The following is a 22098-nucleotide window of genomic DNA, read 5'->3' as shown; positions in this document are numbered from 1 at the left end:
CAGGCTCGCCTGGTCTTTTCTCCCTACAGTCCCGCCTCATTCTGCTGGAATCATGGCCTGATTGGAATGTATACAGTAAATGCACCCCCCCCCTTACCTATCCTCCTCCAACTGAAAACCAGACCCAGAATTTACCAATGTAGAAGGTCTCTGGTGTTTCTTTGGTTAACATATTGAAGATTTCCTCTGTGTTGGGAGAGCGGTAGGCTGTCCGGAGGTCCTTATACCGGCAACTCAGCTCCGCCCGGATGTCGTACAGGGTGATGTGCTTGTCACCATAGCCCTGGGGAGGAAGCCCATCAGGAAGAACCTTGCAACCATTCCCTGACTGGAGCCACAGGGGCTTTCAGTGAAAGGAATAGGCCAGTTGGCCCCTGTCAGAGCTTCTCTTCTCTTTTTCCCCTTCAACATTTATGACAGGAAGTTTTCAAGCTTTCTCTTCATCATGCAATGTTCTAGAATAGAAATCCTTCATAGAACCCCAATGTGTGAAACAGACACATGCAAAGCTGTGCTATTGGAGAGGAGGAGAGAAGGCCTAGAAGGAAACTTAACTATTGCCCCAAGCCCCCTGTAGTGGCTGTAGCAGTCTGAGACTTCCCTGGCTCCTTAACAAGCAGACCGAACACTTCCTTGAAAAACCTGGTATAGCCCAGGGAGGGAGAAGAGAGGATCGAGTCTCCCACGTTAACAGTATCAGAGGTTTTTTGGAGACTTGCTGCCAGAGTCTTCTCCAGGGCACTTGAGATGATTTCTGTGCCAGGCCTCTACGCTGTCACCCACCTGCCTCTCCAGTTCTTCAGCAAAGGCATCAAGGTCCAGGTCCTTCAGTCGCTCTGGGTTTTCCAAGATCTCTTCGAGGGCTCCTGCAGGGTTGGCATCCTCAGCTGACTCATCGTATTCCAGAGCGTCCACCGCCATCTTCCTGGCCCACTCATAGGTCTCAGGGTGGACTCGGGAACCATCAAGAACTTCAATGTATGAGTCAGTGCTGAAGGAAAGGCAGAAAAGGGGCCAGGATATAGAACAAGAAGCTTCTAGTAAGAACCCAAATGTCCACCAATGGGGAACTGGTTAAATAAATTAGGGTACCTCCATACAATGGAATACTATACAGCCATTAAAAATAATGAGGTAGATCTATGTGTGCTGATATGGAAAGATGGCCACGATATACTGATACGTGAAAAATGCACTGCAAAACACTATGAACCGTATGATCCCATTTTTGTAGTAAATGGGTAGTTAGTAAATGCATAGCAAAAATAAAATTTAGGAACGTTGTAGTATACACCAAATTGTTATGGTAGTTATCTCTGGGGGGTGGGATTATGGGGGACTTGCACTTTCTGCATAATACTGCTATACATTGAATTTTATATCATGAACTTAAATAAGTGTTATAATAAGATAAAACAAGAAGGGGGAAAAAGACTTCTGACAATTTGCTGGCAGCTATTTTCCCCCATAAAGCCTTCCCAGGCTGGTCTTGCCCGTGCACTCACATGGACCTATGTTATTCGTGGAGTGTTACAGCAAAGCTGGGTGGAAAATGAAGTTTTAGAACTTGAAGCCTATTTCCCCACTGATTTCCATTACTGAATGAGGAGCTATGTGCCCGTGGAAAAGATCCTCCAAAGACTGAGTTGATAACTTCTGGAGAGGAAGAGGTCAATAGTGAAGTCCAAAGTCCAAGTGAATAGAACTTTCTCTCAATAACATCATCCAAAACATACCGAGTCTCTCTCCCCGTTCCTTATTTCCTCATACCCCCACACTCCTTTTCCATTGCCCCTGCTAGCCCCGCCCTTATCTAGCCATGGCAGATCACAGTAACAGAACATGTTCGTGTTTACTGAACGAAGCGTTGTATGTTTCCTGCCCTTAATTTATAAAATAAGTTGGTTCTTTTTATGTTTTTCTCACACAAAAAAACCTTCACATAATTGAACCGATCTTTTCCATAGGTCAGAGGCTCTTGACTTAATAAAGGTTCCTCACCTTTGCTTTAAAGTATTTTTTAATTCAAATACCTTGGGCCCTTTGACAGCCCCAATTCCCTGAATTCCCAAAGCAAAGCCCAAGGGAATTCCTCCTGGCCCACCCAGGCAGAGGGCATCACCTGTCCCCCAGGGAGGCCGTGTCAATCTTGAGGAAGCCAGCACAATTCATGAAGACTTTGGGACCCATGTGGCACATGGTGACCAGCTGGGTCCGGCTCTCGAGCCTGGTGTTGTTCTGCTTCAGGATCTAGGGGAGAGGTGTGGAGTGAGCAAGAGCAGCTGGCAGGTCCCACCCTCCTCGCCTGCTTTCAGATTTCTGGGAAACCCTCCGCGACGGGAACTCCGCTCCCAAGCCTCCGTATCTAACTGAGCACTATGCCATACTGTCTGCGATTTTAAAAAATTATCTTAGTGAACTATGTCACACCTGCCAAGAGAATACTTAATAATGGATGGCTTAAAAGTCAGTGATAAAATGGGGCGCCGGGCCGGCTCAGTTAGAAGAGCATGTGGCTCCTGATCTCGGGGTTGGGAGTTTGAGCTCCATGTTGGGCGCAGAGATTACTTAAAAAAAAAAAAATTAATGATAAAATATATACCCAAGTATCCATCACTCATCTTAAGAAAAAGAATATCACTGATATTTCTAGAGCTCCCTGCATACCCCGCCCCCCCACCTCTGACTGAAATTCCTTGTTTCCCCACTGGAATAAACCACTATCCGGAGGTTTGTGTCTGGTACTCTTCTCCCTTTCTTTCATCCATTTTAAATCTAGGTTAATGGCTATCTTTCCCATAGTATAGTAGTGAAGACCACAGCTGTGGCCACCTGGATCTCAAGTCTGACTTGGACTCTCACTAGCTGAATGACTCTGGACAAGTCCCTTTACCTCTCTGACCTTGGTCTTTTATCAAATCATGCTGGCAGAGTGTAAAGGCTCAATGAAATGGGAACCTTTCTTATTTTCTGATTCAACCCCACCCTACCTTAAGGAGATGGGTCCCTTTTCGAGGTCCCAGGCCACAGACATACTGGATTAAGGCCTGGCTGTACGGGTGGGCGATGGCACGGTTGACATCGACCCCAACCTCATTGACTCGATTGATAAATTCACAGTACAAGGCGCTGAGCAGCTCCTCTTTCACCACGTGCTCCTGTGGACACAGAGCAGGCAGGAGTAAGGATCCTGTGCCATTCTGCCTGCCTAGGCTTGCCTGTCAAACCCCACTCACCTGCAAGGGATGAAACTTGAGACACAAGATGTCTTCATCAGAGCTGCACACCTGGGCAAATTCAATCAGAGGGTCCTGGATGCGCCGGGCCAGGGAGACGGCCTGTCTCAGCACTGGAGGGTAATCCCGGAACTCTGCCTAGAGTCAAATGAGGACCAGCAGGACCATTAAGTTCCCTCAGCTCTCAAAAGCAATAGGAAATTCAAAGTGTTCTGGCCTTAAATCACTTTCTCATCTCCTCTGGGGCCAATTTAATCTGCAGGGCTCCCAATCTGAGCCATGACTGGCGAAATGAAGCATCCCCACGTGGGTAAGTAAGTGCAGTCCTGTGCCCTTGATCCTTTNTCTTTCCCTATTAAATTTCCCTGGGACTGACAGCTCCTACTTGTGCAGGTCCCAAGAATGGGGCTCCAGCATTACCTCCGATTTCTTGCTGTTCATATAGAGAATGGCCAACTCATTATCAACCAGCTCCACCCCAATAGAGGACAGCTGTTGGCCCTGGTCCAGCTCATGCACAATGCGCTTCACATCTTCAATCAACATCTGGGCGTCCCTGGAGAGATGAGGGGTGTTGGGTCAGGGCTCTTTCTGAATAGTTTCTCAGGGACAGACAGACTCAGGCCTGGGATGGGGGTAGGGCAGGGGAGGAAAGGGCTTTGAAGACAAAGAGATACCCTGGGGATGGGAAATTTACCAAGGGTCTACAGAGTCACATGCCCACTTTGTTAGAGGCATATGCCAGATTCAATAAGAAGGGACGAGTGAATTTAAGCCAGGTCTGTCTGACCCCCTGGTGCCCCTACCTGTTTTCTCCTGCGACTGTCACCACATGAGGCTTTTTGTTCAGAAGAAATTTCTTTAGAGTTTCAATGTCCTGAGCCTGGATTGAAATAAAATAGGAACTAAATGGCTCTGAAGATAGGGAGATTTCTAACGGTTTTCTCTCCCTAAGTAGCGCCAAGACCTTTTAAGACCAGAGAACAGTAAGCTCTAAGTTAGACCTGACGCGCACACAAACTGGAACACAAAACAAGGAGACTAAGATCTCTGGTTTGAACGTCATATACCCACTAACACTTCCTAAAGTTACTATACTTCTGGCTCATATTTGGTTGTGATCAAACACACTTGGGTCTTCCTTTTCTTCCTTTCCTTCCTTTTTAGTAATCTCTACACTCAACGTGGGGCTTGAACTCACGACCCTGAGATCAAGAGTGCCATACTCCTCTGACTGATCCAAACATAGTTGGGTTTTGCTAACACAAAACACTGTTTGGTTGTAAGGATTATTTTAATCTCATTTCAGTGTTTTCATTCTTTCATTCATTCATTCATTCATTCATTCATTCAATTCATTCATACAGAAAGAAAGAAAGAAAGAAAGAAAGAAAGAAAGAAAGAAAGAAAAAGGAAGGTTGTTAATGGGGCGCCTGGGTGGCTCAGTCGGTTAAGCGTCTGCCTTCCTCTCGGGTCATGATCCCAGGGTTCTGGGATCGAGCCCCACGTTGGGCTCCCTGATCTATGGGGAGCCTGCTTCCCCCTCTCCCCCTGCTCATGTGTGCTCTATTTCTTCTGCTCTAATAAGTAAATAAAATCCTAAAAAAAATAGCTGTTAAAAATTACTTCAGGATGCAGCTCTCTTGGCAAAATAGAAAGATACCATTACATTAAAAAAATCAGAAACATATACGTGAGATGAATTCGAATTCCTCTTTCCTTGGGAAAAAAACACTGAAAGGCTAAAGCTGGGAAAAGGTTGGCTTAATGCCTCACTGGCTTTCAGCTCCTGGAACAGGATGACCCAGATGCTGGTAAGAACAGAGGCCATAATGGCAGCTCCCAGAAGCACACAAGGCCTAGGACTTGGCCTCCAGCCAGAAGTAAATTCTGCACCAGAACTTGAGTGCCATCTACTGCTTACAGAAGTGAGGCTTCCCCCAGGACTCCACGGTTTAGCAACCAGGTAGAGAGAATCAGGGCCTTGCATGGGACGTTGTATAGACCATAAACATGTATCCCCGTGGAACTGTAAAATGCACTTAAAATGTACACTTGGTTACCCCGTCCCAGCCACTTGCCTTCTTTTCCCGTTCTTCCTCTCTCCATGCAGTTCGCCGTTTGGTAAAATGGGGCAGCCGAAGGAAGTCTGTTACTTCTCCTTCGCCATTGACCAGGGCGCAGAACACAGGGTGATCTCTGCCAACCAGACAGGAAAAGAACAGTGCAATAGTCAGAAATAAGAGAACACAACAAAGAGAAGAATGAGATTAGGAAGACAGGAAAGGGGTGAGGCTGGACAGGCACGAATGGGCAGTTACCTGGCAGAGGAGAAAGCGATGCCTAGGACGCGGATGCCCTTCCCTTGGTTCTCATCCATAAAGTCATCGTCTTCCTCTACCTGTTGATCTGGCCGGTAGGGTGCGACCCTCAACCAGTTGTAGAGTTTTCGACTACAGGCCTGAGGACAAGACACACCAGACGCTATGGCGGAGAGGCTCACCAAGTGTGTGAAGGCAACAGATGTGCGCGCACATGTGCAAAGGTTGTATTGACAAGCGCACGTGCTCCTAGCCCTTGGTGGGCTTATGGTGTGAAGGTATACCTTGCTTTTGGAAACGGGAGAATGCAGAGAACACCAATACAAACGAAGAAAGTTGGATTGGGGGTGTCGAGCCAAGAGGCTCCTCAAATGGGGAGTGATCCGATCCATGGCCTTGTTTGCACTCACCCTGATTACACCCCCCCCCCAGCGTTTCTCCTTTAGCTAGAAGACTACTATTAAGGGGTTCCTGCACTCTCAGCTCTAGTTTGGGGAAATCACAGGACGAAAGACTATGAGTTTCTGTCTTCACCTTTATGACATATTCTTTGGCTTCGGCCAGCAGCTTGTTCTTGAGCTCTTTGGCCATCTGCACATAGAGGAACTGCTGCAAAGCTCGCTCGATGGCCATGGTGCGCTGCCGGTTCCACTCCTGCACCTGGTGGCTGAACTCGTCTCGGTAGTAGAACTGCTTGATCTCTTCGAAATATGTCTGATCATTGCCGTAGCTGAGGAGAGACAACGCAGCAGAGTTGGGGATGGAGGAAAGGGGATACTCAGATGTCCACAAATGTGTGAGTGAGCCAGGCACAATGGCTCACTCAACTCTGCAACTGCAGTTCATAGTCCTGAGGGACGCCTTCCCACATCAAGCTCCCCCCCCGCCAAGAACCCCCATCCCAGAGCTTTGCTTACCCTTCTACCCCCTTCATGTCTATGCTGATGTCAATGGTGAGCAGCCCTTCATCTTCAGCCAAGCATATCTTGAGGAACTGGTCATCTCTCAGTTCCTTAACAGGCTTGTTCTTTAAGTACTTGAAGGAATAAGCGTAGTGGGCCTCATCCACATCCTGTGTACGTCAAGAGGAATCATCAGTCTACTGACAGGCTGGCTTGACCCTGGGAGAAAAGACTGCCTCTCTGCTCACAGGCAGACAGCTTAGCTGCGCCCGAAAGCAAGAAACTCAGTTCAGTTGAACACAGAGCTAGGCCACATGTTGGATCAAAACCCTTCACCCAGCTCACCTTTCTACCTTTCTTGGTGGGAGTTATATTGAGCTTGGCTCTCTCCTGGAAGGTCTGCCTCAGCACCTGTCGGACAAGGGGCTCTCGGGCAATCTGCAGGGCTACCATGTAGCGGGCGCCTTCCAGCACAGCTTCTGGAGTAGGAAACTGGCTGTGGGGAAAACGGGGCAGCTCAGGATGACAGCGTTGGGCCCTCGGGCCCTCCCTCTTGCCAGCCACTTGCTGCACGCCTACCTGCAAACGTAATCCTTGGCCAGTTCCAAAGGCTCTGCAGGGAACTGCTCTGTCTCGTGCCGCTGGTAGCTGTCCCGGAGGTTTTCCCCGAACTGCTCCGGAGTGAGCCCAAACTTTTTGGCCAGACCATCTAAAGCAAACAGGAGGGTGAAAGGTAAGACAACAGCTGGGCTGACAAATCTCTTTGCTCTCTGAATCCAGAGCAGAAATTCTGGGCACTAGACTTTAAAAGGGTCATGAATAAGCAGGATCAGGAAGTTTACAAGGAAATAGTACAATTGCTTTTAAGCTCCTGATAGGATATTATGAGGCAGAAGAAACAAATTTTCTGTGACTCCTTGGCTCAGAACTAAGGTGGAAGTTAACAGTTTAATAAAAGAACGTCTCAAAGATAGGACAGACTCCATTCCTCCGATAATGTGAGCTTTCCATTCCTTCAGGGAGTTAGGGAAAGGCTGGACCATTACTGTGGGGTGGGTGTGGGTGCTGCAGGCCCGTGTTCAGAATTGGACTGGAGATTTGCTCAGATTTCTGTTAAGTCCTCTTCCTGCCACCAGCGACGATCAGGGAACTCCCCTGCTCACGGCTACAATACCCAGGATGCAAAGCAGCTAGCTTTTACCTAGCCCAGCGCTCTGGCAGATGGTGTACATGTCTCGGCGGGAGGCCTGCTTGAGCTCTGGGCCCCTCTGCTCCTCATCTTCTGCCTCTTCACCCTCACCTGGGAAGAAACCATGAGTTAGTGTTCTCGTCTGCAGTCACTCCCGAGGATCTGACACATGTAGAGAGAAGCCCCAGAGGGCATCCAGCCCAGGCCATCCGAGGGGATGGTGTGGCCATCAAGCCTCCTGGGTTTTCTTTTCCAGCACTCACCTTCCTCATCTCCCTCTTCCCGCACACGCTTCAGCTTCTTGCGGCTGGCCTTGGCAGCATTCTGCATCTTGGGGATATCACGACCATAATAAAGCAAGAAATGGTTGTAGACATCTTTCAGCTCATCCATTGACTGTACATCCTTAAGCCTGGAGAAAAGGGACATAAGACCTCAACAGTCACTGAGCAAGAGTATAAACCCAGTTCTGCTACAAGAGGTCCAATTCCCATGAGGCAAGATTCAACTGGAATGGGTGCCTGTATTCTTCAATGATTAGAGATACACACCACCTCCACACCATGACTTACTTGCAGCCAAGGTATATTAGAGAAGAAATATGTCAAATGGTGGTCGATGGTTATTAGAAATGGAGATGAAGTTGAAGTATCATGTCTCTAGCAAAGTCCAGAATCCTTGAGAAGTCTGTCCCTCCCAAACCTCCAGCTTCATGACACTGGCCACTAAAGTCATCTGCTCCCCTCCCACACTCCACACTTTCTGGTTATAATTTGGTTTCCCATGTAACTTTATGTGGGAATTCTCAGATCAGCAAACATGACTGTCTTATCCTTTTAACCTTTTACAGCAATATAGATAACTAAGATGAATTTGCCTCCTAGAAATACCACTTTTGATGTGGTGACAAATTGGATTTTTAAGGGATGGGCCCTGTGCTGAGGGTTTTGTAGATTATGCTGCTCCCTGGGAGCCTGCCTTTGGTCTGAGGGCTCCCTATAATGGAATAAACCCTGTGCACGTCACCTTTCCATGTCGGTGGTATCCAGAGCTCGGATGCCATCAGCAAGGGGTTTGTCAGGGTCAGCGGAGATCTGCTCGTACTGATAAGCCTGCATCTTCTCAAATAGCCGTGTCAGGTTCTCTTTGCGGATCCTCAGTTGGGTCCACTAGGACGAGACAGGGCAGGAGTAAGGGCTGCTGTTCAGCCTTGGAGACCCGATGCTGCTCTGTTCCTTACCAGGAGACACTGGGGGAGAGCCTAACAGGCTGCAGAGATTTGGGCTGCCACCTGATATGTATAGGAGGCTTGGGCTCCGGCAGTAGAGGTGCCCAATCCACACCTCAGCCTCTTAGGGGGGCATGGATCCCTCTTACCTTTTCATCCCACTGCCACACCCTCCACAGGTCATTGATGTGCAACTCAGGCTCCACATACTCCTTACGGTAGAAAGCAATAAAAGGCACCTAGGATGGCAAGGAGACTGCAGTCAACCAGAGTGGGAAGATCTGTAAGGAGCTCCTTTGCCAGAGGGGTAAAGAGCGCTAGAAAATTCAAGAGTCGGCAGCTTGACCCCCCTCACAGGCTCATCAAGGGCACAGGCTCTCCTCCACAGGGAAGACGACGCTGCAGACAGGTAGCGCTGTTCTCCTGATCACTGGGGTCTCCTTTCGTTCTCACACTCTTGAGCCAAGGGACCATATCTGAGGATAGGAGAAGGGGGCTCCCCATCGGATAGGTAGCTCCCCTTTCTCTCATCCCCTAGATGCGTGTGTGTGTGTGTGTGTGTGTGTGTGTGTGTCTTTTTTTTGAGAGAGAGCGCACGCATGTATGCGTGTGGTGGGGGACTGGACAGAGGGACATGGAGATGATCTAAAGCAGGTTCCACGCCCAGTGCAGAGCCTGACGTGGGGCTCAACCGCATGATCCCGAGATCAGGACGTGAGGCAAAATCAAGAGCTAGACACTCAACTGACTGAGCCACCCAGGCGCCCCCCAGCTGAATTTCTAACCAATGGGCCATTAGAGAGCTTGAGGTGCTACCTCAAAGTGTTGATTTCGCATGAAGCCCAGGGCTTCTTTAATCTTCTGAATTGTGCTGGGCCCTTTTCGACTGAAGCTGCTGGTTGGCTGCCCTCGGTCTAGGTAATCACAGCATTCCTAGAGCCGGAAGAAAAAAAGAAACAGCAATAACGCTGTTACTTGTTTTGTCTTACCACGTGTGAAATTGTTTCATGTTAAAGGATAACCTTGTCAGATGAAATCTAGAAAAATCTCTCATACACATACACACACTCATACTGTCCTGTACTAGGCACACAGACGTCTGGGGCATGGGAGGAGCAGGTCTTCATCTTGATGAAGTGGCTTCCAGTTCGTGTCAAACATAAGGATCTTTTTTGGGTACCTGCAGAGAAATGGTTGGTGTGGCAAAGGCATTCCTGTAGATCCAGTCAGCTTCTTCTTCTAGTTCATCATCTTCAGCCCCCTTAACTGGGATGGAGCGGAGCTGCGGGGGATAAGACAATAATGAGACTGACTTTATCCTGTAATCTGTTGTGGAAAACACACACACCACTTCAGGACAGAAACGTGTGCTCCATGGACACACATTTCCGGCACCCTGGAAGAGTGTTGTCCTGGCACGAAGTAGACACCTTATGTATCTGCTAAAGAAAGAGTGCCATTTCAAGAACCATAAGCAGTACAAGAGCCTTCTGTAAGAGCTGGACCCCTGCACCCCCTGGTCAGATGGGGTTCCAAGCCAACTTCCTACATAGCATTCAATATCAGATTGTTGCTAGATTGTTCCTCTGCTACAACCCTTGGAGCAAGGAGGCTCAGGACAGTGATGACAGATTGGCAAAAGGACAGAAGCTGGTGCTTTCTTACCTGGAACCTCTCAGGCAGGTCAGTGGCTCGGATTTCATTGTCCTGATCCGTGAGGTGGCTGCTTTCCAGCTCGCTGGGCTCATACATCTCAAAGATGCTCCTGCGGCTCACGCGTTTCTTGGTGGTCTTCTTGGGGCGCACTCGGATCTCACCCTCAGCCTCATCATCCTCATACTCATACTCTTCCTCCAGTTCTTCATCATACTCATTGTATTTCTCAAATTCATCATAGTCAAAGTCCACACCAAAAATCTCCTGGGCTTCCTGCAGGGCCCTGCGGGTGACAGCAAGAGGCAGTTGGCCCAGGTTCTGGTGAGGGGAGAGAGATGCAGCCCATGCAGAGATCCTTTACTTGCCCCAAAGGAAACAAGGAAGATTAAGAGAAAGGTAAATTAAAAAATCATATTTACTGTGAAATAAAGGCTTAGTTAGGGAATATTTCTGAGAAAACTTTTACTTATGGAAGATAGAAAGCCCATGGTTGGTATGTGCCAGTGTCAGGGATCAAACAGCAGCAGGGCAGAAAGGTCCACATTCTGCTCAGCGGATCCATCTTTTGCTAAGGCATTACAGTATTCCCTTAGAGCAAAAGCTTTCCTGCAAAAAAATTATACCTAGAAGGCCAGTACATAAATGAATAAACACGGAGCTGCACGTGCACAGGGAGGCCGGATGCTTTCACAAGTGACTCCACCCTGAGCCCACAGCAGCCCTAAAGAGCAGAGAGCTCTCAGGGCTTCTAGGAGCTGTCCAACATTCCAGCCTAGGAAAGCTTATCTGAACCAAAAATGGGGGAGAGCTGGGATGTCCCATCTTTCAAAGAAACCTGACTTCCTCCTTCCTGACTGCGTCTACTCAGATGCCTGCATCACCACCCCATACCAGACCCCACTCACGCATCTGTGTATCCGGGAAGCTTTTTCCGCCACTTAGGTTTTTTCAGAGGCTGTCCATCATCATCCACAATGAAGTCATCAATGTCTGCACAGGGAAGGAAGGATTAGTACTCAGAGGCAGGGCATGAGCCAGGACTGCATGGCTTTAGTTCCCACTATGTGAGTGGCCAGTGAGAAGAGCAGGGAGGCTCCTGGAAATGAACTTCTGTCAAACTCTGGGGGCCTGTAGCTAAAGAATGGTTTCCCACCCTGCTCGTAGGGGCGAGGCAATCCCAACAGCCACCCAAACCCAGGCTTCCCTGCCTGAGGCCACATACCTGATTCTTCATCATCTTCCTCCTCCTCCTCTGGAGGAGCCATGGGGGCCTCCACGGCTTCCTGCCCTTCTTCCCCCTCCCCATCCTGGAATATTTCCTCTGCGATAGCCTCTTTTTCATGTTCTTCTTTGCCATATTCCTCCTCGTCGTCATCCTCATCATCTGACATTTTTTTGACACGTCGGTATTTTTGCTAGGGGTGGGAAAACCTGTCTCATCAGGGTCTGAGGGGGCTGGTACAAAGATGCTTGCTTTCTAGTCTCACTCCCACTTTCCCACCATAGTTCCGCTGACCAAGGGAGATGGCAAAGAACATGTTAAGTGATGTTGTTTCAGCACCAAGGCCCACCCTTGAAACTCCGACCAGCCTTTCTCTAACAGGCACCCAGATCTGGGATGCAAATCTAGTTTCCACGGCCCAAGGACACGGAGCAACTTCCTCTTCTCTGATGCTTCCCAAACCGTTCTGGAGAGGCCTCATCCCCCAGAAAGCTCTGAATTTCAAGGGCCTTTTCCTGCATCCCCAGGGACAGAGACAAAGAATGACACTTACTCCTCTTTTGACTTTGACACCCAAATTCTCCTCAATGAGGTCAAAATCATCATCCTCCAGGCGGTCATCAAAAGATGCTGGAGAAAACAAAGTGTTACCCATGGTGACAGGGAGGCCCCATCTCCACTGCAACTTCCACCCCAGCCTCGCTTGACTGAGGAGAGACTACTCACTGCGTTTTCTCTTCTTGTGGCCAACATCATCTTCTGAATCACCAGAGTCACTACCCTCATCCTCCTCCCCTTCATCTTCATCGTCATCATCATTGATAAAGCCTTTCAGATTGCCTTGCTCATCCTGGTCATCTAGGTTCTCCTCCTCCTCCTCCTCATCTGGAAAACATGCATGTTTGAGGCATGGAGTTTGGGTAACGAGCTGGGGTGGGGTGGGGCCATCTGCTTAACTGTGATTCTCTCTCTGCTCTAAAGCTAACGATACGGGTGCCATGGTAACTTTTCAGCCTCATCTAAAGATGGAAAACATGGCCGCTGACTTAAAGCAGCAGCATCTGGAAAAGGATGATCTCCTTTCTATGTTCACCAACTGTCTTTAGGCAGGATTATCTTCCCAATTACCTGGGCTCTTCAAATTCATACTAGGGGCTTTAGAGCCACCAACAGTCTTTGTTTTCCTCTTAGTTTATAAATTCAGTGGCTCTATTACTTCTTTTATCCAGAATTCTTTTGCTAAAACTTACATTTACCTTTCTGTCTTTAAAGCCATTTCGTGGTTCTACTCTGCTGAGGATCCTAATGGTTGAGTTTGGCCAGAGAAATAGGAAACTGGGCCCATAAAGACCAACACTGCTAGGTCTCTAAAAGAGGAAAACATTAGGTATGTATTTATTTGTTTGTTTACTGTCTGTCCCCTCCCACTACTGTAAACTCCATGACAATAGGGTCTTTATTTTATATTTCTAGCTCTAGGCACAGTGCCTGGCATACAGCAGACAGATGCTCAGTAAGTATTTTCTATAAATTACTGAAAAGTCTCAAGCTGGTACCTCATGTGTGATAACTTCTGTGCTCAGCCTGAGCCTCTCATCAGCAAGAATCCAACTATCCAAAGCTTAGCAATAGTGGGGAGAAGCTTGAGGCTGGGGCCTCCTCACCGTCATCCTCCTCTTCCACAAATTTCTTGGTGACCCGGGGCACCACTTCGCCTTCATCATTGTACTCTTCCTCTGACTCCTCGGCCTCGCTTTCCACAAAATCAGACATGGCTGCAGCTTCTCACGGCCTGCCTAAAGATGACTAGGGAAGGAAGGAAGATGGGGATAAAAAAAAAATGAGACACACGACTTTACAGAGGGCCCTTAAACCTTTCCACAAACAGCCTTTCAGCCACGTGCCACTGCTCTGCCCCCTCAGTCACCCCCACCTAGGAGCAGACAGTGAGAATCAGATGGCTTCATCGCATCCATTTGCCACTCCTCCCATGGTTACTCCTCTCCCACATGCCTTTAAAAAGACGACTGATTATGCTGGGTGGACTTCTTTCTATACAGCTGACTCCTAACAGTACAAGTTTAAGCTGCGTGGGTCCACTTACAGATTTTTTCTGATAAACACATAAAGTACTGTAAATGTATTTTCTCTTCCATGTGACTTTCTTTTTCTTTTTCTTTTTTTTTTTTTTTAAAGATTTTATTTATTTATTCGACAGAGATAGAGACAGCCAGCGAGAGAGGGAACACAAGCAGGGGGAGTGGGAGAGGAAGAAGCAGGCTCACAGGGAGGAGCCTGATGTGGGGCTCGATCCCATAACACGGGGATCACGCCCTGAGCCGAAGGCAGACGCTTAACCGCTGTGCCACCCAGGCGCCCCGTGACTTTCTTTTTCTTTTAAATATTTTATTTATTTGAGAGAGACAGCGATAGTGAAAGACGGCACGAGCAGGAAAGAGGGGGAGAAGCAGACTCCCCACTGACCAGGGAGCCTGATGCGGAGCTCGATCCCAGGACCCTGGGATCACGATCTGAGCCAAAGGCAGACACTTAACCGACTGAGCCACCCAGGCGCCCCTTCCATGTGATTTTAACATTTTCTTTTCTCTAGCTTACTTTAAAAATATGGTATATAGTACATATAACATCCAAAAATGTGTTAATAGACTATTTAGGTTATGTTATGTTATTCCAGCCAACAGTAGGGTATTAGTAAAGTTTTCGGGGAGTCAGAAGTTACGTGCAGATTTTTGTGGGGGAGGCCAGTGCCCCTAACCCCTGCATTGTTCAAAGGTCCACTATATAACAAATAATTTTATCTCACTTACCATTTGGGGGCAGGAATGGGTGAATGAGGAAAGAAATTAGTGTAGGAATGATTATATAGGTAGGGATATGGTAGCAATGAGATTATATGACTTGCTTACAAGAAACTTGGGAAACAACTGCCAACTTAATGACAGGCACTTTCAGATACACTACACCTGGCTACTGACAGAGTCAAAAGGAAAATTCTTTTCAACAGATTAAAACGACATTTCATGAACTTGAGCCACTTGTGTGACTACTGGTTGGGATCATTTGGGTGGAAAAGGGGTCTCTTTAGAAACATTAGAAGCATAACTCTATTTTTACCATTTACCTCCCCAGCAAAAAAACACTTTGAAAGTGACTTCCATGGCCTACAAAATAAAGGCAACACAGTTAAATACGAAGATTGCTGGGCTTAAGAGTAGAGATCAAAATCTGGTCCCATCATCTACCAGATATACAAACTAAGCAAATTATTGAATTTGTCTGGATATCAACTTCTTCATCTGGAAAACAGGAACAGCACTACCTACCCTGTAGAGTAGCTGAGACTATAACATGACACAGGGGAAAGAACCAAGTTTACGGTTTCAAGAAACGTTAACTGAGTCTGAATTTGAATCTTGGGCCTAATTTTCCTTAGCAGTCTGTAATTTTGCACCAACCAGCCCCAACTTCGTCTTCTACTTCCCCACTTTCAGACTCATCCAGAGCCAGGAAATGGCAGAACCATAACATGGAGTTTCCTGGGCCTTGTAGGACTTTACTTATTTATTAGATTTATTTATTTATTTGAAAGAGAGAAGGAGAGGGAGAGAGAATCTCAAGCAGACTCTACACTGAACATGGAGCCCAATGCAGGGCTGGATCTCATGACCCTGAGATCAGGGCCTGAGCCAAAACCAAGAGTTGGATGCCTAAGTGACTACACTACCCAGGTGCCCCACACCTCGTAGGACTTTAAAAAACAGCACACATCACACACATTGTAACATCAAGATCCTCTTCTGGAATCCTGAAGCTGGCTGCTAATAAACTCAGCATCAGTCCTTGCATTGTCCTGAGTTATGGTCTACTGTGTATGTGCCCATTTTCCACACCTAAGACCATAAGCTTCTGGATGTTAGAGATCATATCTAATGGAAGGGCTAATAAAAACCATGAAAACATAGATGGCAACATGAGAGGCATCAGAAGGCACTTTGTGATTCTGTACCAAGTAACTTATATCCTTCTAGGTGCTCTGCACAAAATAGGAACAGCTAAATATCTGTTAAATAAATTATCTGCTTTTTCATATTGTTGCCGCCTTCCCAGGGAAAGATGGCAGCGGGATGGGAGAAGAGAGGAGGCTGGCTAACAGATACCTGAAATGGTCTGAGCTCTAGAAGGAGCCTTCAGTGCTATTTTTCTGAAAATTACCCTTACTGATATCAACTGATTCCACAACCAATTAATTTAAGATTGACTGAACTCAAGGAAACAAAACTGAATGTACTGGGCTCTGGTGGAAAGGGAGGGGCAATGATGTGGTCTTATGTTCAATTTCAGGCTGAGGTTTCAGATGCCATTCAAGCTTTACTGAATGCCTGCCATGTACATACATTCTGCTAGGACCTGGGGATTGGAGGAGAAACACGATTGTTTGTTATCGAGGAGCTGACTTCTGGTAGAGGGAGAATGATATGAAAACAAATAAGGACCACAGAACAATTTTATGTATTATATGTAGAGAACAGGCACAGGAAGAGAATTAGAAACAAACCAACCCACAACACTCACACAAAACCCAAGCGAAACTAATATAGGCCTTTCCTTAAAGCAACTAAAAAAAAAGTGCCTAGAGGAACAGAAATCACACACCCACCAAGTTCCAGACACTTAAGGGATACCTATTAACCCCTACACTGTCCTAGAGTTACAGCGCACGCTCTCCATTCAACAAAGGAGATGACAGACTCTGAGACAAAGTCACTTGTTCAAGCTGATACAAACATCAACCGCCAGAGCTGAGGTCTGAGTTAAAGTGTGTCTGACTCCGAAGTCACAGCTGTATAGTTGTTTCCAATATATCAGCAGGTCTCCAAGTGTGGTCAGGGGACCACCTCCTCCCTTCTCTCATGAGTGTACAGTGGAGTTTTCCAGAAGTAATATGATGTGTAGTATCACAACACTGAATGCAAAAGCAGGTATGAAAATCCAGCTGTAGTCTATTAAGGGAGACATTAAACAGATATGGGGGTGCCTGGGTGGCTCCGTCAGTTAAGAGTCTGACTCTTGGTTTCAGCTCAGTCTGTGATCTCAGGGTGTGGGATTGAGCCCCGCATCAGGTGGAGTCTGCTTGTCCCTCTCCCTCTGCTCCCCCCACTCCTTGCACTCCTGCACACACACACTCTCTCTCAAATAAATAAAATCTTTAAAAAGATTTGGGAAAAAAAAAGTAAAACAATGTTATTTTCACTACTTTTGTTTTGAAGATTATAACTGTTTTTCATAAAAAGCATTATTATTTATATTAAAATAGTGACCTTATTATTTTCCCCCAGCTTTATTGCCATATAATAGACATAAAACGCTGTGTAAGTTTAATGTGTATAATGTGATAATTTAATATACCTGTACTCTGCAAAATAATTAGTTTTTTGGTGGTGTTTTATTATTGTTTCAAAATGAATTAATATACCCAATTTTAATTTATCTGGTAAACATCAAAATATAAACATCTCATAAACATCAACAGATACAACACACATAAACAAAACGTCTTTGCAATCTTGAATCATCTTTAAGAGTATAAAGGGGTCCTAAGATCAAAACGTTTGAGAGCTGCTATACCACATAGCTGTGACACGCCCCACAGGGTGGTGATACAAGTCTTGCGCTTAGACTGATGCTTTTTTGCCCCCCAAGACTTGTGTCCTTGAGGTAATTTACTTTGAGTACTGAAGAAAGTGAGTATCTAAAACTGCTAATTAAATTTGGTGCTCTAATTTGAACTGAGCCATTAAAAATAGATTTGGGTACAGCAGCCCCCACACATGGCTTGCTTTAATTAGGCTATCAGACCCACAAATTCAGTCTTATAAGGCCTCAACATCTTCACATTAAATGCCAGCTCCTGCAGACCAGATGCCCTCCGGTCTACTTAACAGAGAGAAACAGACAGCCTACCTGATCAAAACAACAGCTTTTTTCCGTCCCGGGGGGCAGCTGGTGCTCTGTGCTACACGCAGCTTTCCTCCCATTCCCTAGGTTAGCAATACAGTACACGCTGTGCTAGAGCAGGGGGAACGCTTCCAGTCTAGCTCACTGCCAAGCCTTTCAGTTAAAAGAGGTGTGCCAGAAGCAAGCCTGACTTGCTGCAACTCGCAGGAGCTAAATGTGCGGAGGGTGCTGCAGCAGCACTGCAGGCTGAGGTTGGCGAGCAGCAGCTATTCTCGAACAAAAATGCTCTTCATTAGCGTATGATTATTCATGTATGATAGCTGAGATGAGCCCAGCAGAGTTCAGATTTTTTACTCAGTACTTATGCTCTTGAATTTTCCCACATTCAGACCGTAAGTTAATTTGCTACTGAAACAGGTCTAGAAGGGGCACGGGTAGTGAAGGGAAGTTTCTCCAGGCAGAAGCACAGCTGCAGTACAAGACATGGCTCAAAGGGAGAGGCTGGCCGTTACCATGACATTCTCTGGAAGAGGAATGGAGCTGGGATCAGATTGCCACAGGGAGGCCCTCGGCAGTCCCTCCTTTTGAACAAGATGATGTAGGAGGAAATTAAAAGGAGACTAGAGCAAAAAAGATGTCTGTTAATTCCCTCCACTGCCAACTTCAATTAACATTTATATATTATACATATATGTAATATATAAATATATATATATATTTTAGGCTTAAGCTCTGTGTTGGGATTTGAGTATATAAAAATGAGTAAAATATGCTTTTTATCTTGGTAGAATTCACAATCTATCTCAAAAAACTTGTAAATAAAGTTATGACAAAGCATAATGAATAACGAATACTATAGTTATGTATCAAGACTATGGGAGCAATATGAGGAGAGAGAGATGTCAGGGAATGCCTCAGAGAAGGTGATGCCTGAGTTGAGAGGAGTTAAGAGAATAACCTGGAAAAAGGAACATGAGCAAAGGCTTAGTTTTGAAAGGGCCTAGTGGTATGGGGAACAGCCCGCAAGTCTGGTGTGGAGTTTCAAATCTAAGACGTTCTGTATTTTATGAGCAAAAGCCTAGGACTACTCCAAAAGTGTTCCTAAGTGACCCAGTTTGGAATTCAAAAACCTGAAAGTTTAATAAATGGAGTATTCAGAATCCACTTAAGATAATTTCTTTTAAATTCAGAACTCTTTAAGAAAAATCCTAATCAAACCAAATCAAGATGTTAAAATAAAGAAAAAGTTACGGGTGCCTGACTGGCTCAGTCAGTAGAGCATGTAACTCTACTCTTGATCTCAGGGCTGTAAGTTCAAGCCCCACGTTGGATGTAGAGATTACTTAAAACAAAAGAAAACACAGAAAACGTTAACTCTACCTATCGTCATTTTAACATGCACACTATACATTTATAGAAAATAACAATCTTATGATCTTTCCTTTTTTTTTTAAGGATTTTATTTATTTGATAGAGAGAGAGAGAGAGAGAACAAGAGAAAGCATAGGCCGTGGGGAGAGGCTGGGGAAGAGGGAGAAGCCGACTCCCCAGAGCAGGGAGCCCGATACAGGGCTGGATCCCAGGACTCTGGGATCATGACCTGAGCCGAAGGCAGATGTTTAACCGACTGAACCACCCAGGCGCCCCTCTTAGGATCTTTACAATAACAAACTATAAAAAGCATTACTGTTAATGATGACAAATGTATAAGTAATTTAAAAATACAAGTTATCCCTGTTCTTTCCACACTTCCTTGCAGGATAAGGACAAAAGAGGAGCAGAAACAATTGAAATATGTAAACAGAATCAGAATCCCTGCAACACAGGGTGAGTGTAAGTTACTGAGTCTTGTGCCACACACAGTGGGGACTATATAGCTCCTGCCCTAGCAAAGGGGTTATCAAACCACAGAGGGCCAGATCTGCCACTGTAGCACAAAATCTGACACTGATGCTATGTAAATGAATGGGAGCTGCCTAATTTGGCCAAGGAGCTTTAATTTGTTGACCCATGATCTAGAAGTATAGGAGTAATTTAAAGAACTGGTGACCAAGGTACCATGGGAGGGGCGCCTGGGTGGCTCAGCTGTTAAGCGTCTGCCTTCGGCTCAGGGCGTGATCCCAGGGTCCTGGGATCGAGCCCCGCATCGGGCTCCCTGCTCCGCTGGAAGCCTGTTTCTTGCTCTCCCATGCCCCCTGCTTGTGTTCCCTCTCTCACTGGCTAACTCTCTGTCAAATAAATAAATAAAATCTTAAAAAAGAAAAAAAAAAGGTACCATGGGAGCCTGTAAGAGTAGACTCCACTCTGGTTTTGAGGAAGTGACTTTGAATAAAGACCATAAAACTGGAGGAATTAGCTAGGGGAGGAGCTGGCTTCTTTGGTGGTCATGCGAGGAGCGGTGGTGGTGGTGGAGAGTACTTCCAGCAGGAGGCCCAGGTTATGTGGTGACAGGGCCAGTGAGGGCCAGTTTGACTAGAGAGAGGGAACAGGGTTCATAATGAGTTGTAGAGAAGTCATAAAGATCTTGATAGGGTAAGTTAAAGATTTTGGACTCTAAAAGGTGCTGGGAAGCCCCTGTAGGGTTTTAAATCGAACTGACTTAGTTTACTTGCTAATTCAACGAAGATTTATTTAATGAGTGCCTGCTACATGTCAAGCAAGTAGAAAACAAAGTCCTTGTTCCTAGGATATCTATACTTCGGTGCAGGAGACAAACCACAAACAAAATAAGCCCTGCTGTAAGTAATAGGAAGGAAATAAATATCCTCACCTCTGAGAGGGTGAGTTTAGGCTGAGATGTCAACAATGGGTAGGAAGAGGTTCCTGGTAGAAAAGGTGGGCAAGAACTTGGCATATGGTAGGCAATGTCCTAAGGCCAGTGTGACCACAGAATGGTGAAGGCAGCAGAATGGGAGGAGGAGGAGGGTCCTGGTCAAGTGGGGCTCTGAAGGCCATGAAAACCAGCGGAGTGTTTTAAGCAGGGAGACCGGGGTGGAAATAGGGAAAACTGAGGATACCACTGCTGTAGCCCAGACAAAAGATGATGGTGGTTTGGAATAGGGTGGTAGAAGCGGACAGAGAACAGAAAACAGATTTGAAATATATTTTGGAAGAAGTGACAGGACTTAACAAAAGACTTGGGGAGGAGGGTAGTAAGGGAAAAGAATCCAAGATGATTCTCAGAGGTGTGGCTTTGGTAACCATGTGGATGACAGTATTAGTTAGTGAGATAGGGAAGATCAGGTTTGGAATGATGGGAAAATGAAAATGTTTTTTGTCATGTTAGGTTTGGGATGTCTAAGAAACATCCAAATGGAGCTATTAAACAGACATTCTGTGCATGATCCTTGAACACAGAGAAGGCAGGGCTAGAGATTTGAACTTGACAGTTGCCACCTTTCAGATGGTAATTAAAGCCACAACACTGGATCATCTAGAGGAGGTATGCAGAGAGCCCGAAATCAAACTCTGAAGGAAATTCAACATTTAGACATTAAGTAGAGAGCAAAAGTGGCTAACAAAGTTGACTGAGAAGGAGCAACCAGAAAAATGGAGATGATCCAGGAGTTAAGTGTCAATGAAACCAAGAGAAGAGAGTTTTTCTTTTCTTTTTAAAAAGATTTTATTTATTTGAGAGAGAGAGAGAGAGTGAGTGAGCATAAGCAGTGGGAGGGAGAGGGAGAAGCAAGACACCCCATTGAGCAGGGAGCCTGACATGGGGCTCATTCCCAGGACCTGGGATCATGTCCTGAACCGAAGGCAGACGCTTAACCGACTGAGCCACCCAGGAGCCCCAAGAGAAGAGAGTTTCAAGACAGAAGTAAACTGTGTTGCATATTCCAGGGATTGAGGAAGATAAGAACAAAGTATCCATGTGATTTGGCAATAAAGAAATCATTGGTAACCTTGACCAGAGAAACTTCAACCAAGTGGTCAGAAGAGAAACCAGACTAGTAGAGCCTGAAAAATGAATAAAATTCGAGAACATTGACACAGATAGAAATGTGGCTATGAAGGGAAATAAAGAAGTAGGGTAATAGTTGGAGGGGGATGAGGGGGATAGCTTTCAGAACATAATTTGTATGTGATGGGAAAATGTTTTTATGGAGAAACAGGATTGGGTGATTGATTTTATCAGGGAATAATGGAGAGGAAGAATCCAAGGATTTTACATAGGATCCTGATCACAGCGCCATTTATTCAGACCAAGAACATAGGAGAGCAAGGGCAAATTTACTTGCCTCCAAAGGCCATTTGTTTCCAGTATACTACGTGGGCTTCCCTTCTTGCGAAGGTCTGTTGAGGGAGAACTGTGAAACGTGACAGCCTCTCTAGACCGTACCACTTCTAAACGTGATTAATCTCTTA

General features: G+C 46.1%; 1 protein-coding gene across 2 annotated transcripts in view; it reads right to left on the bottom strand.

The window, feature by feature from the left end:
• Positions 1-22098, bottom strand: part of SUPT6H (SPT6 homolog, histone chaperone and transcription elongation factor) — a 31978-nt gene that overhangs the window by 8710 nt on the left and 1170 nt on the right. For both annotated transcript variants that reach the window (XM_008695343.2, XM_040641052.1), the window contains exons 2-26: positions 13419-13560; positions 12481-12639; positions 12308-12384; positions 11755-11947; positions 11438-11522; positions 10542-10815; positions 10057-10158; positions 9693-9809; positions 9026-9115; positions 8675-8817; positions 7912-8060; positions 7661-7759; positions 7039-7168; positions 6805-6955; positions 6475-6629; positions 6092-6287; positions 5558-5697; positions 5318-5435; positions 4043-4119; positions 3657-3792; positions 3237-3374; positions 2991-3158; positions 2123-2250; positions 784-991; positions 136-283 (exon numbers count right to left, since the gene is read on the bottom strand). In XM_008695343.2, the coding sequence (XP_008693565.2) occupies positions 136-283; positions 784-991; positions 2123-2250; positions 2991-3158; positions 3237-3374; positions 3657-3792; positions 4043-4119; positions 5318-5435; positions 5558-5697; positions 6092-6287; positions 6475-6629; positions 6805-6955; positions 7039-7168; positions 7661-7759; positions 7912-8060; positions 8675-8817; positions 9026-9115; positions 9693-9809; positions 10057-10158; positions 10542-10815; positions 11438-11522; positions 11755-11947; positions 12308-12384; positions 12481-12639; positions 13419-13527 (3490 nt within the window). In that variant the 5' untranslated portion in view covers positions 13528-13560. The remainder of the gene's footprint in view (positions 1-135; positions 284-783; positions 992-2122; positions 2251-2990; positions 3159-3236; positions 3375-3656; positions 3793-4042; positions 4120-5317; positions 5436-5557; positions 5698-6091; positions 6288-6474; positions 6630-6804; positions 6956-7038; positions 7169-7660; positions 7760-7911; positions 8061-8674; positions 8818-9025; positions 9116-9692; positions 9810-10056; positions 10159-10541; positions 10816-11437; positions 11523-11754; positions 11948-12307; positions 12385-12480; positions 12640-13418; positions 13561-22098) is intronic.

This window comes from Ursus maritimus, unplaced genomic scaffold, assembly GCF_017311325.1.
Source record: "Ursus maritimus isolate PB19 unplaced genomic scaffold, ASM1731132v1 scaffold_24, whole genome shotgun sequence".
Taxonomy (NCBI): domain Eukaryota; kingdom Metazoa; phylum Chordata; class Mammalia; order Carnivora; family Ursidae; genus Ursus; species Ursus maritimus.
Note: the sequence above shows the minus strand (reverse complement) of the source record. Positions and strands in the feature narration are given on the sequence as shown.